Below are 17,116 nucleotides of genomic sequence, written 5' to 3'. Positions count from 1 at the left end.
CTGGTCAAATTCACACTCCTCATCTAATCCAGAGCACGTGAGACCTCAAGAGGAGACAGAAAGATCTGAAACAAAAGTTTAGAGTGACTTTTAGGCGTGACTTTTAGAGGAATATGCCTACTTAGTGCAACCCCCACTCCTGAGAAGCAGCCTCCATTTTTCTGAGCCCAGGGGTATTTTAGACAAAGAAAGTCAGAGGGAATGACAGAGCTGCCCCAGAGCTGCTCATGGCCCTTCCTGAAGGTGAGCCCTCTGTGTGGGTTTACACCTCTTTCAGCAGTTGAAAGTAAAAAGCTCCATTTCCCAGATGGTGAAACATTCCCTGAATTACTGTAATGGGGCACTGATGATGCTTTCAGTCCTCAGCTCTGAGACATCACAGCAACACACTAAATGCCCCTCCTAAAGCCCCTGCCAGCCCAGAGTGTGACCAGAGAGGGGGAAAATGGATGTTGTATTTGCACAGCAAGCTGTGATGGCAGGGATATTTCAGGGTCTGTTCCTCTGATTCCATCCTGCAGGGTCAGATTTTGGTGCCCCTTCTGGGATCCTTGCTGTTCCACAGACTGCTTTGAATAACTTCAAGGCATGATGGCCCAGGTGGCTGGGAAACAGAAGCCTTCTCTAGTGAAAAATGATCCTTATTTTGACCCCACATGAGAGCAGATCCAGTCACTCATTGCTATTTTCTGTGAGGAGAGCACAGGAGGCACCAGCAAAACAACCTGGGTGACCACAGAGGAGGGACCAGTGAAACATGGGCAACCCAAGGCATCTCCAAATCTATGGGAATTTGCAAGCACCAGGCCTGGGTCACTCTAGCCTGCTGCCAGAGCTTTGCTCTGTATTCAGAAAACAACCCCACTGCTCACACCTCTCTGCAGGGATCTCACTCAGGCTGCCCCATCCCAGCTAGGGCTCCCCAGTGGGTACAGATGGGTGCAAGGTGACACCTACAGAAGACCTGTCTGTCTGACTGGAGATGAGAGATGGGGTGGAAAAGCCTTTCCATTAAAGATTTATCCAGGTCAATGCAAGGGTGCTGCAATGAGAGTGTCCAGCTGGTGGGAGGTGAGCTGCAGGGCAGGGTGACCCTCATCGCTCTCCATGCTCAAGCCCTCTCTCTCTCCAAGAGATAGGAAGCCCTGGTCATCCTTCTGGTGAGACTAAACCAGGACATGACACCTACAGGAGCCCCATGGAGGATGCCACAGTCCTACACAGGCCCATTGTCCAGAGAAGCTGTGGCTGCCCCATTCCTGGAAGTGTTCAAGGCCAGGCTGGAGGGGCTTGCAGCGACTTGGGATAGTGCAAGATGTCCCTACCCATAGCAGGGGTGGAATGGGATGATCTTTAAGGTCCCTTCCAAACCAAGGCAGTCTAAGACTCTATGCTACTCCAGCTCAGCCTTAGCACACAGCTCGCTCCATCACCAGCTTAGTGGAGTTTCTATGGTAACTGAGCCAAGCACTAAGCAGACCCTTGATCTAATAAGAAATCTCTATCATTTGGGTAATGAACAAGTAAGCAGACGATGTGAGCAAATACAGTGACAGCTTTGCCTCAGTGTGACTGCCTCAGATGGCTGCAGCTCAGTGCCCACTGCTCACCAAACCCACCAGCCAGGCCCACTGCTCACCAAACCCACCAGCCAGGCCCACTGCTCACCAAACCTACCAGCCAGGCCCACTGCTCACCAAACCTACCAGCCAGGCCCACTGCTCACCAAACCCACCAGCCAGGCACACTGCTCACCAAACCCACCAGCCAGGCCCACTGCCAGGGTCACAGCAGGAGAAGGATGACTTTACCCCTTCTGCCCCACTCGGATCACCCGGAGCTCCTCGCCGTGGGTGCTTTTGATCCACTTGCTGCCCTGCAGCTGGGGATCCACCAGGAGGGGCCAGCGCTCACAGCTGCTCAGGATGGCGGCGTTCTCCGTGGACATGCGGTCAGCCGGCAGGCCCTGGTTCTGCCACGCCGCCACGGCCGCCTCGTCCGCCAGCAGGGACAGCGGGTCCAGCCCTGGAGTCACAGGAATTGGCACCTGGGAGCAAAGCAGAAAGGCTTCCTAGGGGGTGAAGTGATTCCAGGCGATTCCAAGTTCCCTACTGATTGCAAGAAAAGTTAGTTTAATTAAAAAGTGATAAGTTGTATTTATCTGCGTCGCCAGCAGTGTGACCAGGGTGTTGAGGGAGGGGATTCTGCCCCTCTGTCCTGCTCAGGTGAGACCCCACCTGCAGAGCTGCCCCCAGCACTGGGAGCACCAACATCAGAAGGGTGTGGAGCTGCTGGAGAGTCCAGAGGAGACCATGGAGATGCTCCAAGGGCTGGAGCCCCTCTGAAGCCAGGCTGGGAGAGCTGGGGTGTTCACCTGGAGAGGAGAAGGCTCCAGGGAGAGCTCAGCGCCCCTGCCAGTGCCTAAAGGGGCTCTAAGAGAACTGGAGGGGGACTTGGGACAAGGGATGGAGGGACAGGACACAGGGAATGGCTTCCCACTGCCAGAGGGCAGGGAGAGATGGGATATTGGGAAGGAATCCTTGGCTGTGAGGATGGTAAGGCCCTGGCACGGGGTGTCCACAACAGCTGTGGCTGCCCCATCCCTGCAAGGGGAGGTTCATGATCATAAAGAATGCTCCAAGTGTTCAAGGCCAGGTTGGATGGAGTCTAGTGGGAGGTGTCCCTGCCCATGGCAAGGGAGTTGGAATGAGGTGATCTTTAAGGTGCTTCCAGCACAAGCCATTCTGTGCTTCCATCATTTGTCTGTGGTTTCCCATTTACAAGGTGTTTTCAATCTAGTTTTGTTTCCCACTCCTGTTGTGAACAAACACAACCTGTACAAGCAATCCCAGGGGTTTTGCCTCCCCAGCCCAGCCCCAATGCTGGGATCACAGCCTGCCCTGTTCAGCTCCCTGAGACAGCATGGAAGGACACAATTATCCCCCTGCTAAGGCTGCTGCTGTATTGCAAACCAGCATTAGTAGGTCCAGAAATGCTGCTCTGACAGGAGAGGCCATTTCTGGGTGTGACAAGCAGAGCTACCTGTGCCAGGTGTCTGAGCAAAATGGGCCTTTCACTTCCACTGGAATTACAGGCACTTCCCTGACATTTCTAATCACAGAGTCAGGTCATGTTTGGAACAATATGGCATCTCTTAACTAAGTTTCTGGCTCAGTATTAAGAAATGCAGAATGAGGTTTCTCCTCTCAGCCTAAGGAACTGTCTGCTTTGGTCAGCCCTTTGATTTGGGCATCTCTGCCCCATTGGGACCTTATTTAAAAGCTTCTTGGCATCATTTGTATGAGAGGAACCTGTTAAAATTAGTGAAATATTAAACAAGTTTCAAGCACAATGATCTCCATCTGGTCCTAACAGCAAGACATGGATAAAACCAGCTGAGAGGCATGGCCAGCATGACCAGAGCTTGTGTCCAGAATGAAAAAAACACCTGGAGTTTTTCCAAGCCTACTGGAGAGCTGGCAGCGAGCTCTGCCTCCTCAAAGTAATTCCTTCTCCATATTCCCCCCTCCTTCATGGCCATGGCTGTTTTCCTGGACAAAAGTGCAGAGCTGGGCTCTGTGTTTGGGATTTTCCTGTGTACATGGAGCAAGGACACCACGTTTTCCCCAGAGAGGAGCAAATGGCCATGTCCTGATCCTCAGTCCAACTTGGTGAGGACACAGTGATGTCCCTAGTTTGAGAGAGCCCCTCCCTTGGGGGATCCCCTGTGGGCACCAGGATTTATGGCCACATTAATCCAAGGAAAAAAGGCTTCTCAGAGGAATCAGGACTTACTTTTAGCTGGTGCAAATAAGGCCTCCAGATGCCATCCAGGAGGTCCTGGCGGTATTTCCTGGTGAAGTAGCCCAGGTAGGAGACGAAGGCTGAGCTCAGCAGGACATCTCCACACAAGGTGCTCTGCTGCTGTTTGAAGTCCTGCACAGCCTCAGCCCATCGCACGTTCTCAGAGGCAAGTCCTCCAACCTGCAAATTCCCACATCAAACTTATCACTCACACAGTCATGGCATGGTTTGGGTTGGAAAGGACCTTAAAAATCATCCCATCCCACCCCTGCCATGGCAGGGACACCTCCCACTATCCCAGGTTGCTCCAAGCCCCAGTGTCCAACCTGGCCTTGGACACCTCCAGGGATCCAGGGGCAGCACAGCTTCTCTGGGCACCCTGTGCCAGGGCCTCACAACCTCACAGGGAGGAATTACAGAGGTATTTAAGCAATGCTTCTTCCTGACCTCAGCTGTCATTTGCTAAACTTTAGAACCTGGGGAACCCCATTCCATGGCAGAGCTGTCCTGCAGCCAAACTCAGCTCTCTGCTGGATCCAGGGAGGATCCATCACTTCCCCAGGAGGAACTCACATAAAGATACCTGCACAGGGATTTCTGGGACAGCCCATCACCTGTTAATTGCCTTAATGCCACAGATTCCCACCTCATTACATCCCCTCCCACACAGAGCACTCCTCTCCACAGCCACAGCCACAGCCACAATTATTTCACACAATTTATTATCACACCAGGTACATGAGATTTTGATCACAATTCCCTTCAGATTCTGTCCAAAAAAATGCTTCCTTGTACCTATTTTTCATCAGCACCCAATGCCCAGACAGTCCAGCTGGGGCTTTGAAGAGGGTTCAGCATCTCCTTATGAAATAAGACATCTCTACACACACAGCTCACTTGTTTGACCATCGGTACTTTTTGGGGTACCATTGGAAACAGGAATGGAATGCAGCCTTCAGCTCACAAGCTAGAAAAACCCAACCCAGTTTTGAGTTGACCTCATGGATTTGAGATGGAGAATGCCAGATTTTATGGTGAAATTCACAGTCAGTCTCCTGCTGCCAAGGAGGAACTGCTCTCCATGGACTTGCTCTGGGAACATCCACACCGAGCACAGCTCCCCTCTGCTCACAGCTCTCTGTCACCAGGGCCAACCAGCACCTTCTAGTTTTTTTCCTCTGTCCTCACTCCACACTAGCTTATGGCTATTATTTCTTCATATTTCTCATTTCTACAAAAAATTCCTCTATATGCTTCTCTTCTGCAATTCCAGGTATGGAATACTGATGGGACACTGTCCCTTTTTCTAGGTCTCTGTTCAATGTTAAACAGGCCCAGCTCTGACACTTAGCCCTGTGACAAGCCTTATGAACACCTTCAATAACTCCTTCCCCTGAATTGGGCTATTTTGCCATTTTAAACTGCTCTGCAGACACAGATCCCCAGGATGGGAAGGCAACACCTGCAGAGCCTCACTGAATTTCACAGTCACACCTTCCAAGCTGACCAAGGCCTGTTTCCAGCAGAATTTCACTGCTTCCTGAGGGTCAGAACCACCTTCCCATTCCCAACACAAACTCCCTCCCATTTCTATGGCATTGGTTCTCCTGCAGATGAAACAGCTCCCCTTCCACCCCTGTGTGCCTCCACATCCTCTGACAGCCAGTCAGTATCCTCCAGAGAACATGCTGTGCCTGCCTAAGCCAACAAGTTGTTTGATTCCCCTCTGAAAGTGCTCAGCACAGGACCAGCTCTGCAGGGCAGAGCCACAGGCCACCTCCTGCAGCTGGCAGCAGCCCTTGTCCTGGGAATGCTGCATGCACAAGCACAGCTCTGGACACAAATTCCAGCTTCCCACCACTGCTGACTTCAGGACCTTCTGACCCACAGCTTATACCCTTGTGCTTAACAGCCACGGATGATTTTTGACTTCATGACTGAGCCTAAGCTGCCGTGGATATCAACCCAACTTTTGGCATCTACAGCATCCCATGGGCAGGAGATCCACAGTTCAGCTGTGCCTTCTGTGAAAAAGTACATCCTTTGATGTGCTGCCTGAACTTTTCAATTGCTAAAACATTTGTCCAGTGCAAAACCAGGGAACAATCCTGCTGGCACCAGCTTCTCTGCAGCACTCAGGACTGCAAGCCCTCAGTACCCCTCTGCTGTCTCCTTTTCAGGTTGAAGAGCTTTAGCCTCTTCAATAATTCCTCCCACAGAAGCAGCCTTTTGATTTGCCTTGCAATCTTTATCTGTAGCGAATGATGCAATCTTTATTATCCGGTTCCTTTTATTGTTGCTGTCTCTGCACCATTTCCCATTCTCCTCCAGCCTTTGAGGTGCAGCAGAGGGGGCGACGGTAATGCTGCACATTCAAGATTTATTTAGAAGGTATTCATAGAGCAAGATGGGGATTTTTTTCTGTTTTGTTCTCCCTTCTTTTCCTAATAAACCCTAATATCCGGTTTCAGATGGGCTTTGGGTTTGGAGAGGGCTTTTTGCTTCTGGGAGCACAGAGCTCACAGAACTCTTAACTCCATCCTTTCACTCCTGAGTGATAACAATCAGCTCAGCATCACTTACAGGGCATGTGAAGTAAAACCTAATTTTGCCAATATACTTTACATTACATTTATCTACCTGGTGTTTCATGCCTCCATCACTTGGGATCATTTTTGCAACTCTTTATAGACAGTCAACATCATCACTGCAGAGCCATGCAATCTGCTACACACCAGCTCATCTAGCTCGCTTATGATTCATGGAGTCACAGATTCACAGACTGGTTTGAGTTTGAGGGACCTTAAAGCCCATCCAGGGTCACCTCTCGCCATGGGCAGAGACACCTTCCACTGTCCCAGGGTGCTACAAGCCCCATCCAGCCTGGCCTTGAACACTGTCAGGGATCCAGGGCCAGCCACTGACAATCAGTTTATTCTGATGAGCACAAGAACTGAAAGACACCTGCAGTGACACCTCTGATGGCCTCTCTGCCCTGCCAAAACTGCCCCTTTGGATCAGGGAAAACTGCCTCTGGGAGCTTTGACGCCTCCCAGGAGCAGAAAGAGCAGCCTCAGGTTTTCTTTGCCCCACCCAACCTCAGAGCTGTCCCTAAATCTGCCCCGGATGAGTTGCTCTGCCCAAACATGAGCCACCACCCTCCTCACAGAGCTGCAGAGGTTCCCCAGTGCCTATTGCTGGTCTCAAACTGTGCAGATGTCCCCTTAGCCTTGCTAGAATGCCACTCAGGATAGGATTAGGACCACAGCTGCCTTTCTTAGGGCTGCACAGCATGTAGGGCAAAGCCTGACTGAACATATTCCCACAGTCCTCACTGGCTGCTGCACTGGGCTCCTGGTTTAGAGGTGAGCAATGTGTTATCAGTCCATGGTTACAGCTCTGGACTTCATCCCATTCCTGTGGTTCCCACATCCAGACCAGCCAGTTATTTTATCTACAGCAATGCTTCCTCTTTACATGGGGGAATTCCCAGTTTTGTGTTCTCAGTCTTGCCAGTTTGTCTCATCATGCAAACTCCTATTTCTGACAGTGGGATGAAGGCTGGAAAACATCAACAATCAGGCAGAACAGGCTGTACCTGCCCTGCTCCTCCTCTGCTGGAGTCCAGCTGGAGCTGCACAGGCCCTGCTCTCAGCCCACGTGTCTTATCCTACTTCTTGGAAAAGAAGCAGAGCACTACTTGTAAGTTATTGGTCACTTTTAAGGATCATACATAAATGATCCTTAATCTCAACTACAGTTACAGTGCACAGAGTCAGTTCTTCCATCTTTCCTTTGCAGTTTTTATAGATGAAACATCTATAGGTCTTCCCTCTGGTCTCCTTGAGGTCGACTACTATATTACTCCCACAGCCCCTCTAAGACCAAGAAATCTGTATTGATCTGATTTTCCTGGTACTCAGAGGTGCTTCCATACTCCTAATTAATTTTTCATGTTACTTTTAATCTACTTAGGTCCTAGAGGTCTTTTTTTCTCCTTTGCTTGGATCACACACTACTACCAGTTTTAATGTGTTCAGGACATCCCAGGTGTCTCCCACCTCAGATCCTAGAAGTCATTAGAATTTTTTTATTTAGTAAGTAGGAAATTAAAAGCTACTCATTTGATTTCCTTTGGCTCTTTGATAATGACAGAGAGTGAACAACAATTCCCCACCACCTTCTGCACACCAGTCATGAGGCTGCACACCATTTTAGAGGCTTCTGCCACATCCATCCCCTCTACACCTTTTCCAAAATGAAGAGCACTAATGTATTCCCTCTCACATGGAAGTGCTTATATACGTTATTGTAGCTTTCCCAGGTTGCTCACAGCCTTCTTAGACAGGATCATCTCATGTGGGATGTAGGCACTGACAGACCCAATACAATGATGCTTAACTTCAGTTTCCTGAGCTTTTTTCCTACCAATTAGTAATATTCAATTTGTCTTTTTTCCTCCTGTCAAGTGCCACGTTGCTGTTCCTGAGAACTCTCTGCAACAACTCCAAGAGCTCTTCTGTGAGTGATAATAGTGCAATTAGGCCCTATCCATGTAACTGCATGATTACAGTTTGTTTTCCCTGCACACGTTATTTAGCATTTGTCATCACTAAATTTCCTCCTCTGCATTAGCACACCCCCACTCACAAACAGCACTCAGCAGCCAGCCTCCCTTTCTGGTGCACAGATCCTGCTCCTGTCCCCTGCATCCTGGAGCATCTTCCTCAGGTCACCTGGAGTTCATGAGATGCCAATCTGGCACTGCAAGAGCTGTGCTTGCCTCAGTCCCCCAGGTTCATTTGGCAATCCAAAGCATCACTCTCCATGTTCACTTACATTCTTCATACAACCTCAAACGTGTTTGTTTCAAAGTCTGGGAAATGATTTCTACCCACAGCCACACCAGTGACATTTCTTGAATGTTAAATGAACTGCACATCAGTGAGGGCTGTCAGGTCCTATTCCTAGATCAAAGCCAGGAGGACACAGGAGTTGGTGTGCAGTGCACAGCAGGAAGTTGGGATGCAAGGAGTTCCTTGCCTACACTGCACAAATGAAGAATTTTTGACAGTATAGAATCATAGAATTGCTGAGGTTAGAGGCTGTTCCTAAGTCATGGAGTGGGGAAGAGATGTAACCAGCATGGCCTGGGATGTGGTGTCACAGAATCACAAACCATGGAATGGTTTGGGTTGGAACAAACCTTAAAACTCATCTCATTTCACCCCCTGCCATGGCAGGGACACCTCCCACTCTGCCAGGCTGCTCCAAGCCCTGTCCAGCCTGGCCTTGGACACTGCCAGGGATCCAGGGGCAGCACAGCTTCTCTGGGCACCATGGGCAAGGGCCTAACCATAGGGAACAATTCCTCCTGTTCATCTGAATTAAATTTCCCCTCTTTCAGTCTGAACCCATTCCCCCTTGTTCTGTCTTTACAGCTCCTTATGCAAAGTCCCTCTCCAGTTCCTTGCAGCTCCTTCAGGTACTGGAAGGGTTTGTGAGGTCTCCAGAAACCTTTTCTTCTCCAGGCTGAACAGTCCCAGCTTTCTCAGCCTGTCAAATATGGAGTACATCACAAATTCCTGTGTATCTGCTACTCCAGCATTTCTCTACCCTATGGAAATGGGGAATAGGAAACCCTCTAAGGAGTGGGTTTTCTATTAACCCACAACACAAATGCTGCAGCTCCTACCCCAGCCACAGGCTCAGTTTCCAAGCTCAAGGGCTTGGAGGGCTTGCAACAAGAAGTTGCATTGAACTCCAATAATTTCCCTCCAGACTTTGAAACCTTCCTGATCCTAATCATTTGCCTGGCAATTCTGCCCCTCCTTGTGCTGCAGCACCCTGGCAGCGTGAGAAGCCCCTGCAAGAGGGACACTGGAGCCCTCAGTGTGGCAATAAGAGATGGAAACCTTCCAGGAAAGTCATCCCAGCTCTGAGCCCCAGCTGGGCAAGCCAAAGGTGAGAGTCCTTCACCTCCATCCTGCCCCACGCCAGCAGCCTGGGAGGGTCTCTGCAGGAAGCACTGTCCATGGGTCAGCACTACTAAAGGAGCTCCTAGGTATTTCCATCTTTTCCAGGGGTTTTCTGGCACAGCTGTGTAGCCTCAAGAGGGCTGCAGGTGAGGGCAGCAGAAAGTTAATTTATGATCCTAATTGCAGCATTAGGAGAGCTCCAAGTATCTCTTTCCAAATCTTTGTTCTGAAAGGCATGGCAGCAGCAGCAGCCACAAATGTCTGGGTTTCTTCCCTTGTTTGCTGTGACAAGCTGTTCCTGCTCAGCCTGTGCATTGTTTGGAGCAGCAGGAGACTCTCAAGGGTGCTCTGGGTGGTTGGGTGTAGGTGTGTAAATTCATCTCCCAGCAAGGCAGAGATTACAGCTCAACACAAACAACCCCACTCCATCCTTCTTCTCTTTGTAAGAGCCCAGGGTTGACATCAGCTTCCCCAAGGTCTTAGCTTCTCTTCTCTTACTGGCACTTGTGACTATCAGGCTGAAAAATGTGCACAGCAGCAGCATTTGAGATCCTAGAGATCAATAAAAACACAACACCTTTTTCTAGCAGAATCCAGGGCACTGCCCAGACTCATCTTCCTCAGCACTGCCAAGGCTGTGCCAGTCATGTGGTGCTTCAGTTGTGGGTGATCCCAGAGGCAGGAGCAGAGATTTGCTTCCACCTGGCTCTGCCTGTTCTCCAAGGATGAAAGGGAAAGGTGTCCCAGCCTGGGGAGCAGACTCCATCCTGGGCCATGGAGCCTGCAGGGGATTTCTATGGAGAAAACAAGGTTCATCCTGTCCCACCTGTGCATACAGACAACTGCAGCATGGGAGGCTCTCCCTGCTTCCAAACAGAGCAAACCCCTTTCCAGCCTCCCTGGCCATCACCTCTGTGAGCACAGGGAGGACAGGGCTGGTCACAGTCCCCACTGTGTGCCTGAGCACAGTCCAAAGCCAATCTAAATTAAAATGGCTCAGAAACCCCAGCAGGGACTGCCAGGACTGGAAAATAACAATCATTCAAAGGGGAAAGCTTATCCAATTATGTTGTCCTTTATCTGCCCCAAAAAAATCCAAGCTCCCTCCTCCCCCAGGTCTCTGGATACACAGACCAGGCTGGTCACAAACCCATCCTGCTCTGGCCTTGGAGCACTTGGAGTTCCCTTCAATGAGGGATTGAAACCCAGATACATAAATATCCTATCTCAAGTCCATATAACAGCTTATGGAGCCAGTCCAGAGGAGGCACCAGGATGATCAGAGTTCTGGAGAGCACTTGGATGCCCCACTAAATGCACTCCTTTTCTTCTGCCCATGAAAACCCACTTGGAAACTAAACAGGTCTGAAAATCCAGGCTAAAGCCCTTTGATGAAGGTCACCTAAGGAGGTTTCAGAACAGTCTCACAGAGTCACAGAATGCCCTAGGCTGGAGGGGACCTTAAAGATCATCTCGTTTCAACCCCTCTACCATGGGCAGGGACACCTTCCACTGGACCAGGTTGCTCCAAGCCCCCTTCAAACTGGTCCTGTACTTCCAGAGAAATAAGAAATGGAAAAAAATTAAGAACTGAGCCCAGTTCTCTGTGTCCCAAACAAAAATCTATCCCTTTTGGCTATCTTCCTCTTCTCCTTCTACATTGAGATAGATACAAACAGACATTTTACACACAAATTACAGTCTAACAAGGTGGTAAAACAAACAGAGACCTGCACCCAGCATCACATCCCTAAATACCTTTGTATTCTGACTTGGAGGAGACTGAGGCTTTCAGAGAGCTTTTCACCCTAATTCCTGTCATTTCAAAGCCTGCAAAGCTAGAGGCATGTTCCCACCTTTGTTTTTATGATACCATTATTGAGTCATACACTTTTGGCCCATCAGTACCTGATCACACATTTAAGCTCCAAGAAGGAGGCGAGAGCTGTGACGGCAGCAGAGCCAGGAACTTTAACGAGCAGAGCTGCCCTGGTGCATGAAAACAGCCAGTGCAAAAGCATTCTCATGACTGAAACTTGCTGCAGAGCAGGAAACATACTCCAAAAACATGAGAAGATGTAACGTGCTGTGTGCACAGGGTTCATCCCAGCCCCTGGTGCCTCCCTCTGGTGCCACCAGAGCTGCCCCTGCTGCACTCACCAGGCGGTTGGCGAGGGCAATGGTACAGGCTGTAGCTTCAGCTTCTTGCTGACACTTGAGTTTGTCTGCAGTGGCCTTCTCAAACTTGGCTGTGAGCTTGCCCAGGTTCTCGTTGAGGCGCTGCACGTGAAAAGAAGTCAGGAACAGCACTTTTTTAATACAAGAACAATGTGGAGCTGTTGGAGTGAGTTCAAAAGAGACCATGGAGATGCTCTGAGGGTTGGAGCCCCTTGGCTCTGGGGCCAGGCTGGGAGAGCTGGGGTGTTCACCTGGGGAAGGGAAGGATCCAGGGAGAGCTCAGAGCTCCTGCCAGTGCCTAAAGAGGCTCCAGGAGAAGGACTTGGGACAGGGCCTGGAGTGCCAGGACACAGGGAATGGCTTCCCACTACCAGAGGGCAGGGAGAGATGGGATATTGGGAAGGAATTCGTCCCTGGGAGGGCGGGCAGGCCCTGGCACAGGGTGCCCAGAGAAGCTGTGGCTGCCTCTGGATCCCTGGCAGTGTCCAAGCCCAGGTTGGACACTGGGGCTTGGAGCAGCTTGGGACAGTGAGAGGTGTCCCTGCCCATGGCAGGGGGTGGCACTGGATGGACTTTGAGGTCCCTTCCAGCCCAAACCATCGTGGCATCCTAGGATCCTAAGGCAAACCCTTCTCCAGAGCTGCCCTGCCCTGTGGCAGGGCTGGCCAAGCTCCAGCCCAGCTCATCCAGCCAAGCCTTGCATCAGGAGCCAGCACAGAGCAGCTGGGCTGGGCTGGGTCACTGCTTGGAACTCACACCCCTGGCACAGGCCAGAGGCAAAGGACACACAAAATGAACTTATTTGGGGCTTCTGGCTGAGCCCTGATGATGAGTGCTATGGCTGAGCAATGAGCAGGCAGCTGAGGAACCCAAACTGATATTTCCTGATGCTCCAGCCTCTTGACTCTGACCACTCCTCAAGGCTCTGCTGATTCCCCAAGTTGAGCTCAAATCCCCAGGGGGCTCCTGGAGTTCTGCCTCAACCACCTGCAGTCTAAACCCTCCCACTGTGTCCAGCAGGAATACAACAAATAAGTCAATAACATTGCTCTGCTCTGCAGGAGCAGTGTGCCAGGAGCCCCAGTGAGGTGGCACCATGTCCCAGGCAGGTCACTGGGCTGGGAGGGGCAGCAAGAGGCCAAAGCACCTGCAGAAGAAGCTGGAGAGCCCTTTGCTTGGACAGAGCTGCTCACACTCCCATCTAAACCAAACCAACAGCTCCCACAAGCACTTGGAGCATTTCACTTCTGATAAGAGAAGTAATAATTGATTTTATCTGCACCCAGTGCAAGACTGCTTAAGGCTAAACTGCTTGTAAATCACTTTAACACTGAGCTACACACTAGAAACAAACCCGAAAATGAAAAAGGATTATATTGGAAATCTCTGCAGCTCTCCTGGATACCAGCAAACACAAAGCAGCCTCTCCTTGACTGGCCTTGGAACAATAACACAAAAAGTTTCTGTCCCTGTGTGCATATGGATCTATGAGCCTACAAAGGCTCATATAAATCACATCCCACTGTACAAGCATGATCTGATAATTGAGTATCTATAGAATATATACACATATCTGGTCTGGAGAACAGAGCAGGCCTGCAGGGCCCCACCAGGCACACTGCAGTGACACACAAATACAGCTGTGTGCAGCTCTGAACACACCTCTCACTTCTACCTAGGTGCAGAGCACTTAATTCCCAGGCAGGCAGAGGAGGAGAAAAGGTACTTAACGTTTTGGACAATCTGAATTTTCTCATTTATTAATAAAAATGACTATGTAACAGCTTGGGGCCCAGCTGTGAGCAGGTATGAATCACCACACAGCAGTGCAGCTATCCAAGATATCCCAGCTTGATAAGCAAGGATATACCTCCACATCCATCCCACGCTCCCGTGCATCATTCCCATCTGCAGGGAGGAAAAGGCCCCTAAACCAGGCAGTTTTGTAAGTGCATGCCAGAGGAGCACCAGTAATCTCCCCAAAGACTGCAATTTTCTTTAACAAAATCCCACTCCTTTAAAAAAATTAAAAAGCTCAGGCATAAAAAGCTTTGGAGAAGAGCAGCATAAAGGGATGAAAAAAGTTCCTCAGCGCTGTATTGCACATCTGAGGTGGGAGAATTAGACACCAAAGCCCTCTAAATCCATCCCTGCTTCAGGTGCTTCCTTTCATCTGCAGCAGGAAGGGGTGACCTGAGAGCTCAGCACCGTTTTTCTGTATTTTTAGTTAAAAAGTGTAGTAAGCATTTTAAGCACGATAAGCCCTTGAAAACATCAAAAGAGTGATGTGTTTGCTAACAGGGTGATGTGCTGGTAGAAAGGGGAGAGCACTTGGGTGAGGGAGGAGAGGGAGCTGCTGGCCCTTGGTCACTCAGTGGGACCCTGTGGCTCCAGCCCAACAGCCCAGCCACAGAGGGGATCCCAAAGAGATCCCACAGCCAAAGCACCCCAAAACCAGGCAGGTTCTGGAGCAGCTGCTTCCCACACCCTGTTCTTAGCAGGTATTGTGCCAGGAGGGAACAGGGAGAAAAGCAGGATAAAGCAGGATGTGTTCTCACATAGAGATAATTTTCTGAAGGAAAATTATAAAGGCCTCACTCTACACTCTGTGGAAATACACTTTTAATCACGCTGTAATTTCTTCTATTCAGAGATTTTTTTTTTTTTAAAGTAGCAAAAATCCAACTAACATCCAAGACGTGCTGCCAGGGAGCTGTGCTGTGACAAATGAGGCTCCTGTTAGAGCAGTTGCCATCCTGCAAAACCAGGCACTGAGTGTGAAGCCAGCCCAGCTCTGTGCTCCCAGCACTGAATCAGCCTCCAGTCCCTGTGCCCTGCCCTGTGCAGCACACTGGGACATAAACTGGCTTGAGGTTATGAGTTTTCTGAGCAACCAGGAGTAGAGGGAAAATACCTTAAAAAAATTAGGTAGGAATAATAATTCATAATTAGCCTTCCTCTCCAGGTGCAAGCAAGATTGGACAGATGAATTTTAGAAAGCAGCAATATCCTGTCAGAAAATCACAGAACAGTTTGGGTTGGAAGGGACACTAAAGCTCATTCAGTTCCACCCCCTGCCATGGCAGGGACACCTTCCACTGTCCCAGGCTGCTCCAAGCCCCAGTGTCCAACCTGGCCTTGGACACTGCCAGGGATCCAGGGGCAGCACAGCTTCTCTGGGCACCCTGGGCCAGGGCCTCACCATCCTCACAGGGAAGAATTTCTTCCATATACCCAACCTAAATTTCCCCTTTTTCAGTTTGAAGCCATTCCCTCATGTCCTGTGTCTCCATCCCTTGTCCCCAGTCCCTCTCCAGCTCTCCTGGAGCCCCTTTAGGCACTGGAAGGAGCTCTGAGGTCTCCCTGGATCCTTCTCCTCTCCAGGTGAACACCCGCAGCTCTCCCAGCCTTTCCTCCCAGCAGAGCTGCTCCAGCCCTTGGATCATCCTGGTGCCTCCTCTGGACTCTCTCCAGCAGCTCCAGCTCTTTCCTGTGCTGGGGCAGCTCTGCAGGTTGGGTCTCACCTGAGCACAGGGGCAGAATCCTCCCTCCCCTCCCCTCCCCTCCCCTCCCCACTGCCCACTCTGGGGGCTCAGCCCAGCACAGGGCTGGATTTCTGGGCTGCCAGTGCAGCAGAAGGGAGAGAAAACCCTGCAATCCCCCAAACCTTTGCCTTCCCACTCCCCACTTAAGAACTTGAGTGACAAGCAGCAGCTCTCCCCAAAAGAGAGGATTTCCCCCAGGCAGGGATGAGTAGGACAGGTCCCCCCAAGGGTACTCACAGCGATTTTGGCCTTGGCAGAGGCCAGCTTGTCCTGGGCAGCTGCCAGCTCGGCGTTGGCCCTGTGCAGAGCCTGCCTCTTGGGCTGCACGTGGCAGAAGACGCGGTGGAAGCGCTCGATGTTCAGCACCCACGAGCACAGCCCTGCCGCCGCCAACGACTTGGTGGCCACGAACTCGGGGTTGAACTTGGGGTCTTGCAAATAGGGCTGCAGGGCTTTGAGGCAGTTCTCGTGGATGTTCTCCTTGTTGAAGTTGATCAAGGAGTCCAGGAAGGCATCTACCCTGGCCATGGCCACCCTGGCTGCTTTCCAGCTCCTGTCCTTGGGGATCTTCCCTCCCGGGGCTGTCAGCACCATCACGGCTGCGGTGACATTGCTGACAGCAGAAGGAGGTGACCCAAAGGACCTCAGCTCCGTCAGATTGGTCTGAAAAGGGGAAAACAAGGTTGTTAGATAAAAATGAATGGGCTTTCTCTTCACTTTGCCACTAATAGAGTCAGGCTCTCAGGCCATCAATCTGATAAATTGGGCTCCTCTCGGCCCCAGCAGTGCTGCCTTTAGATCACTGCTCGGCATGTTTGCAGCACACCTGCTCCATTCCCTGCTCCTGACATCCCACTGGGGCCAGCACAGCACACTGCTCCTCCCCACACTCCCACCTTTTCCCTGCTGCCTGGGGGAGCAGGAGGCTTTATGCCCTCTCAAAGGATTGGGATAAAGAAGGAAACCTATAGAAACAGCCCCCAGGCCCTCTAAACCAGCATTCTGAGCTTCCCTTCATGCTCCCATCTACCCAAGGGGAGGTGACAATGCCAAAGCCATCCTCTGATTCCTTCAGCCCTCAGGGTTCAGGGAATGCAGGAGGAGCCCAGGCACCCTCACAGGGCAAGCAGCCAAACTGCACTGGAGGAGCCAACAGGGCATTTTTGTTTCTAACCCTGTCTCTATCCCCTGATTTCCCAAGTTTTCAAACTCGCTATCACATCTGGCTTTGCAGTTTTTTGTTTTGCAGGTGTTCTGCACTGGAACTCACATGCTACTCATCATGGTCCATATAATAATCACCTTAATAATCTTCCATCTACATGTAATTATCTCATATATGTATAGACTTATCTCTCCATAACACTTTAAATAGCTTCTCAGTTTGCCTCAGTCACTCTCACTACCACCAGCCCCTGCAAAAAGGCATTAGCACTACAGCAGGGGACAGAAGGGCTGCAGCAGGTCCCACCCACACAGCCAAAGCCAGGCTGAGCCAGCCCACGGTCACTTCTTGGCTCACATGGAAAAAAAAGGACAAGGAAAGTTTAAACTGCCAAGAACACAGAGAGAATTAACCCTGTCAAGGCTGAGCAGAGCCAGCTCTTCTGA

The 17,116-nt window shown here is 50.6% G+C and overlaps 1 protein-coding gene across 2 annotated transcripts in view; it reads right to left on the bottom strand.

The window, feature by feature from the left end:
• The window catches only part of DNAH9 (dynein axonemal heavy chain 9), a 165,925-nt gene that overhangs the window by 68,852 nt on the left and 79,957 nt on the right, over nt 1-17,116 (bottom strand). For both annotated transcript variants that reach the window (XR_014855650.1, XM_085077980.1), the window contains exons 50-53: nt 15,743-16,168; nt 11,943-12,062; nt 3,796-3,984; nt 1,812-2,047 (exon numbers count right to left, since the gene is read on the bottom strand). Coding sequence is in view for 1 of the 2 variants with exons in the window: in XM_085077980.1 (XP_084934106.1) it covers nt 1,812-2,047; nt 3,796-3,984; nt 11,943-12,062; nt 15,743-16,168 (971 nt within the window). In the remaining variant the exon portion in view is untranslated. The remainder of the gene's footprint in view (nt 1-1,811; nt 2,048-3,795; nt 3,985-11,942; nt 12,063-15,742; nt 16,169-17,116) is intronic.

Source organism: Lichenostomus cassidix, chromosome 18, assembly GCF_008360975.1.
Source record: "Lichenostomus cassidix isolate B80296 chromosome 18, HeHo_3.0, whole genome shotgun sequence".
Lineage (NCBI taxonomy): Eukaryota > Metazoa > Chordata > Aves > Passeriformes > Meliphagidae > Lichenostomus > Lichenostomus cassidix.
This window is presented reverse-complemented; position numbering and strand designations above follow the sequence as displayed.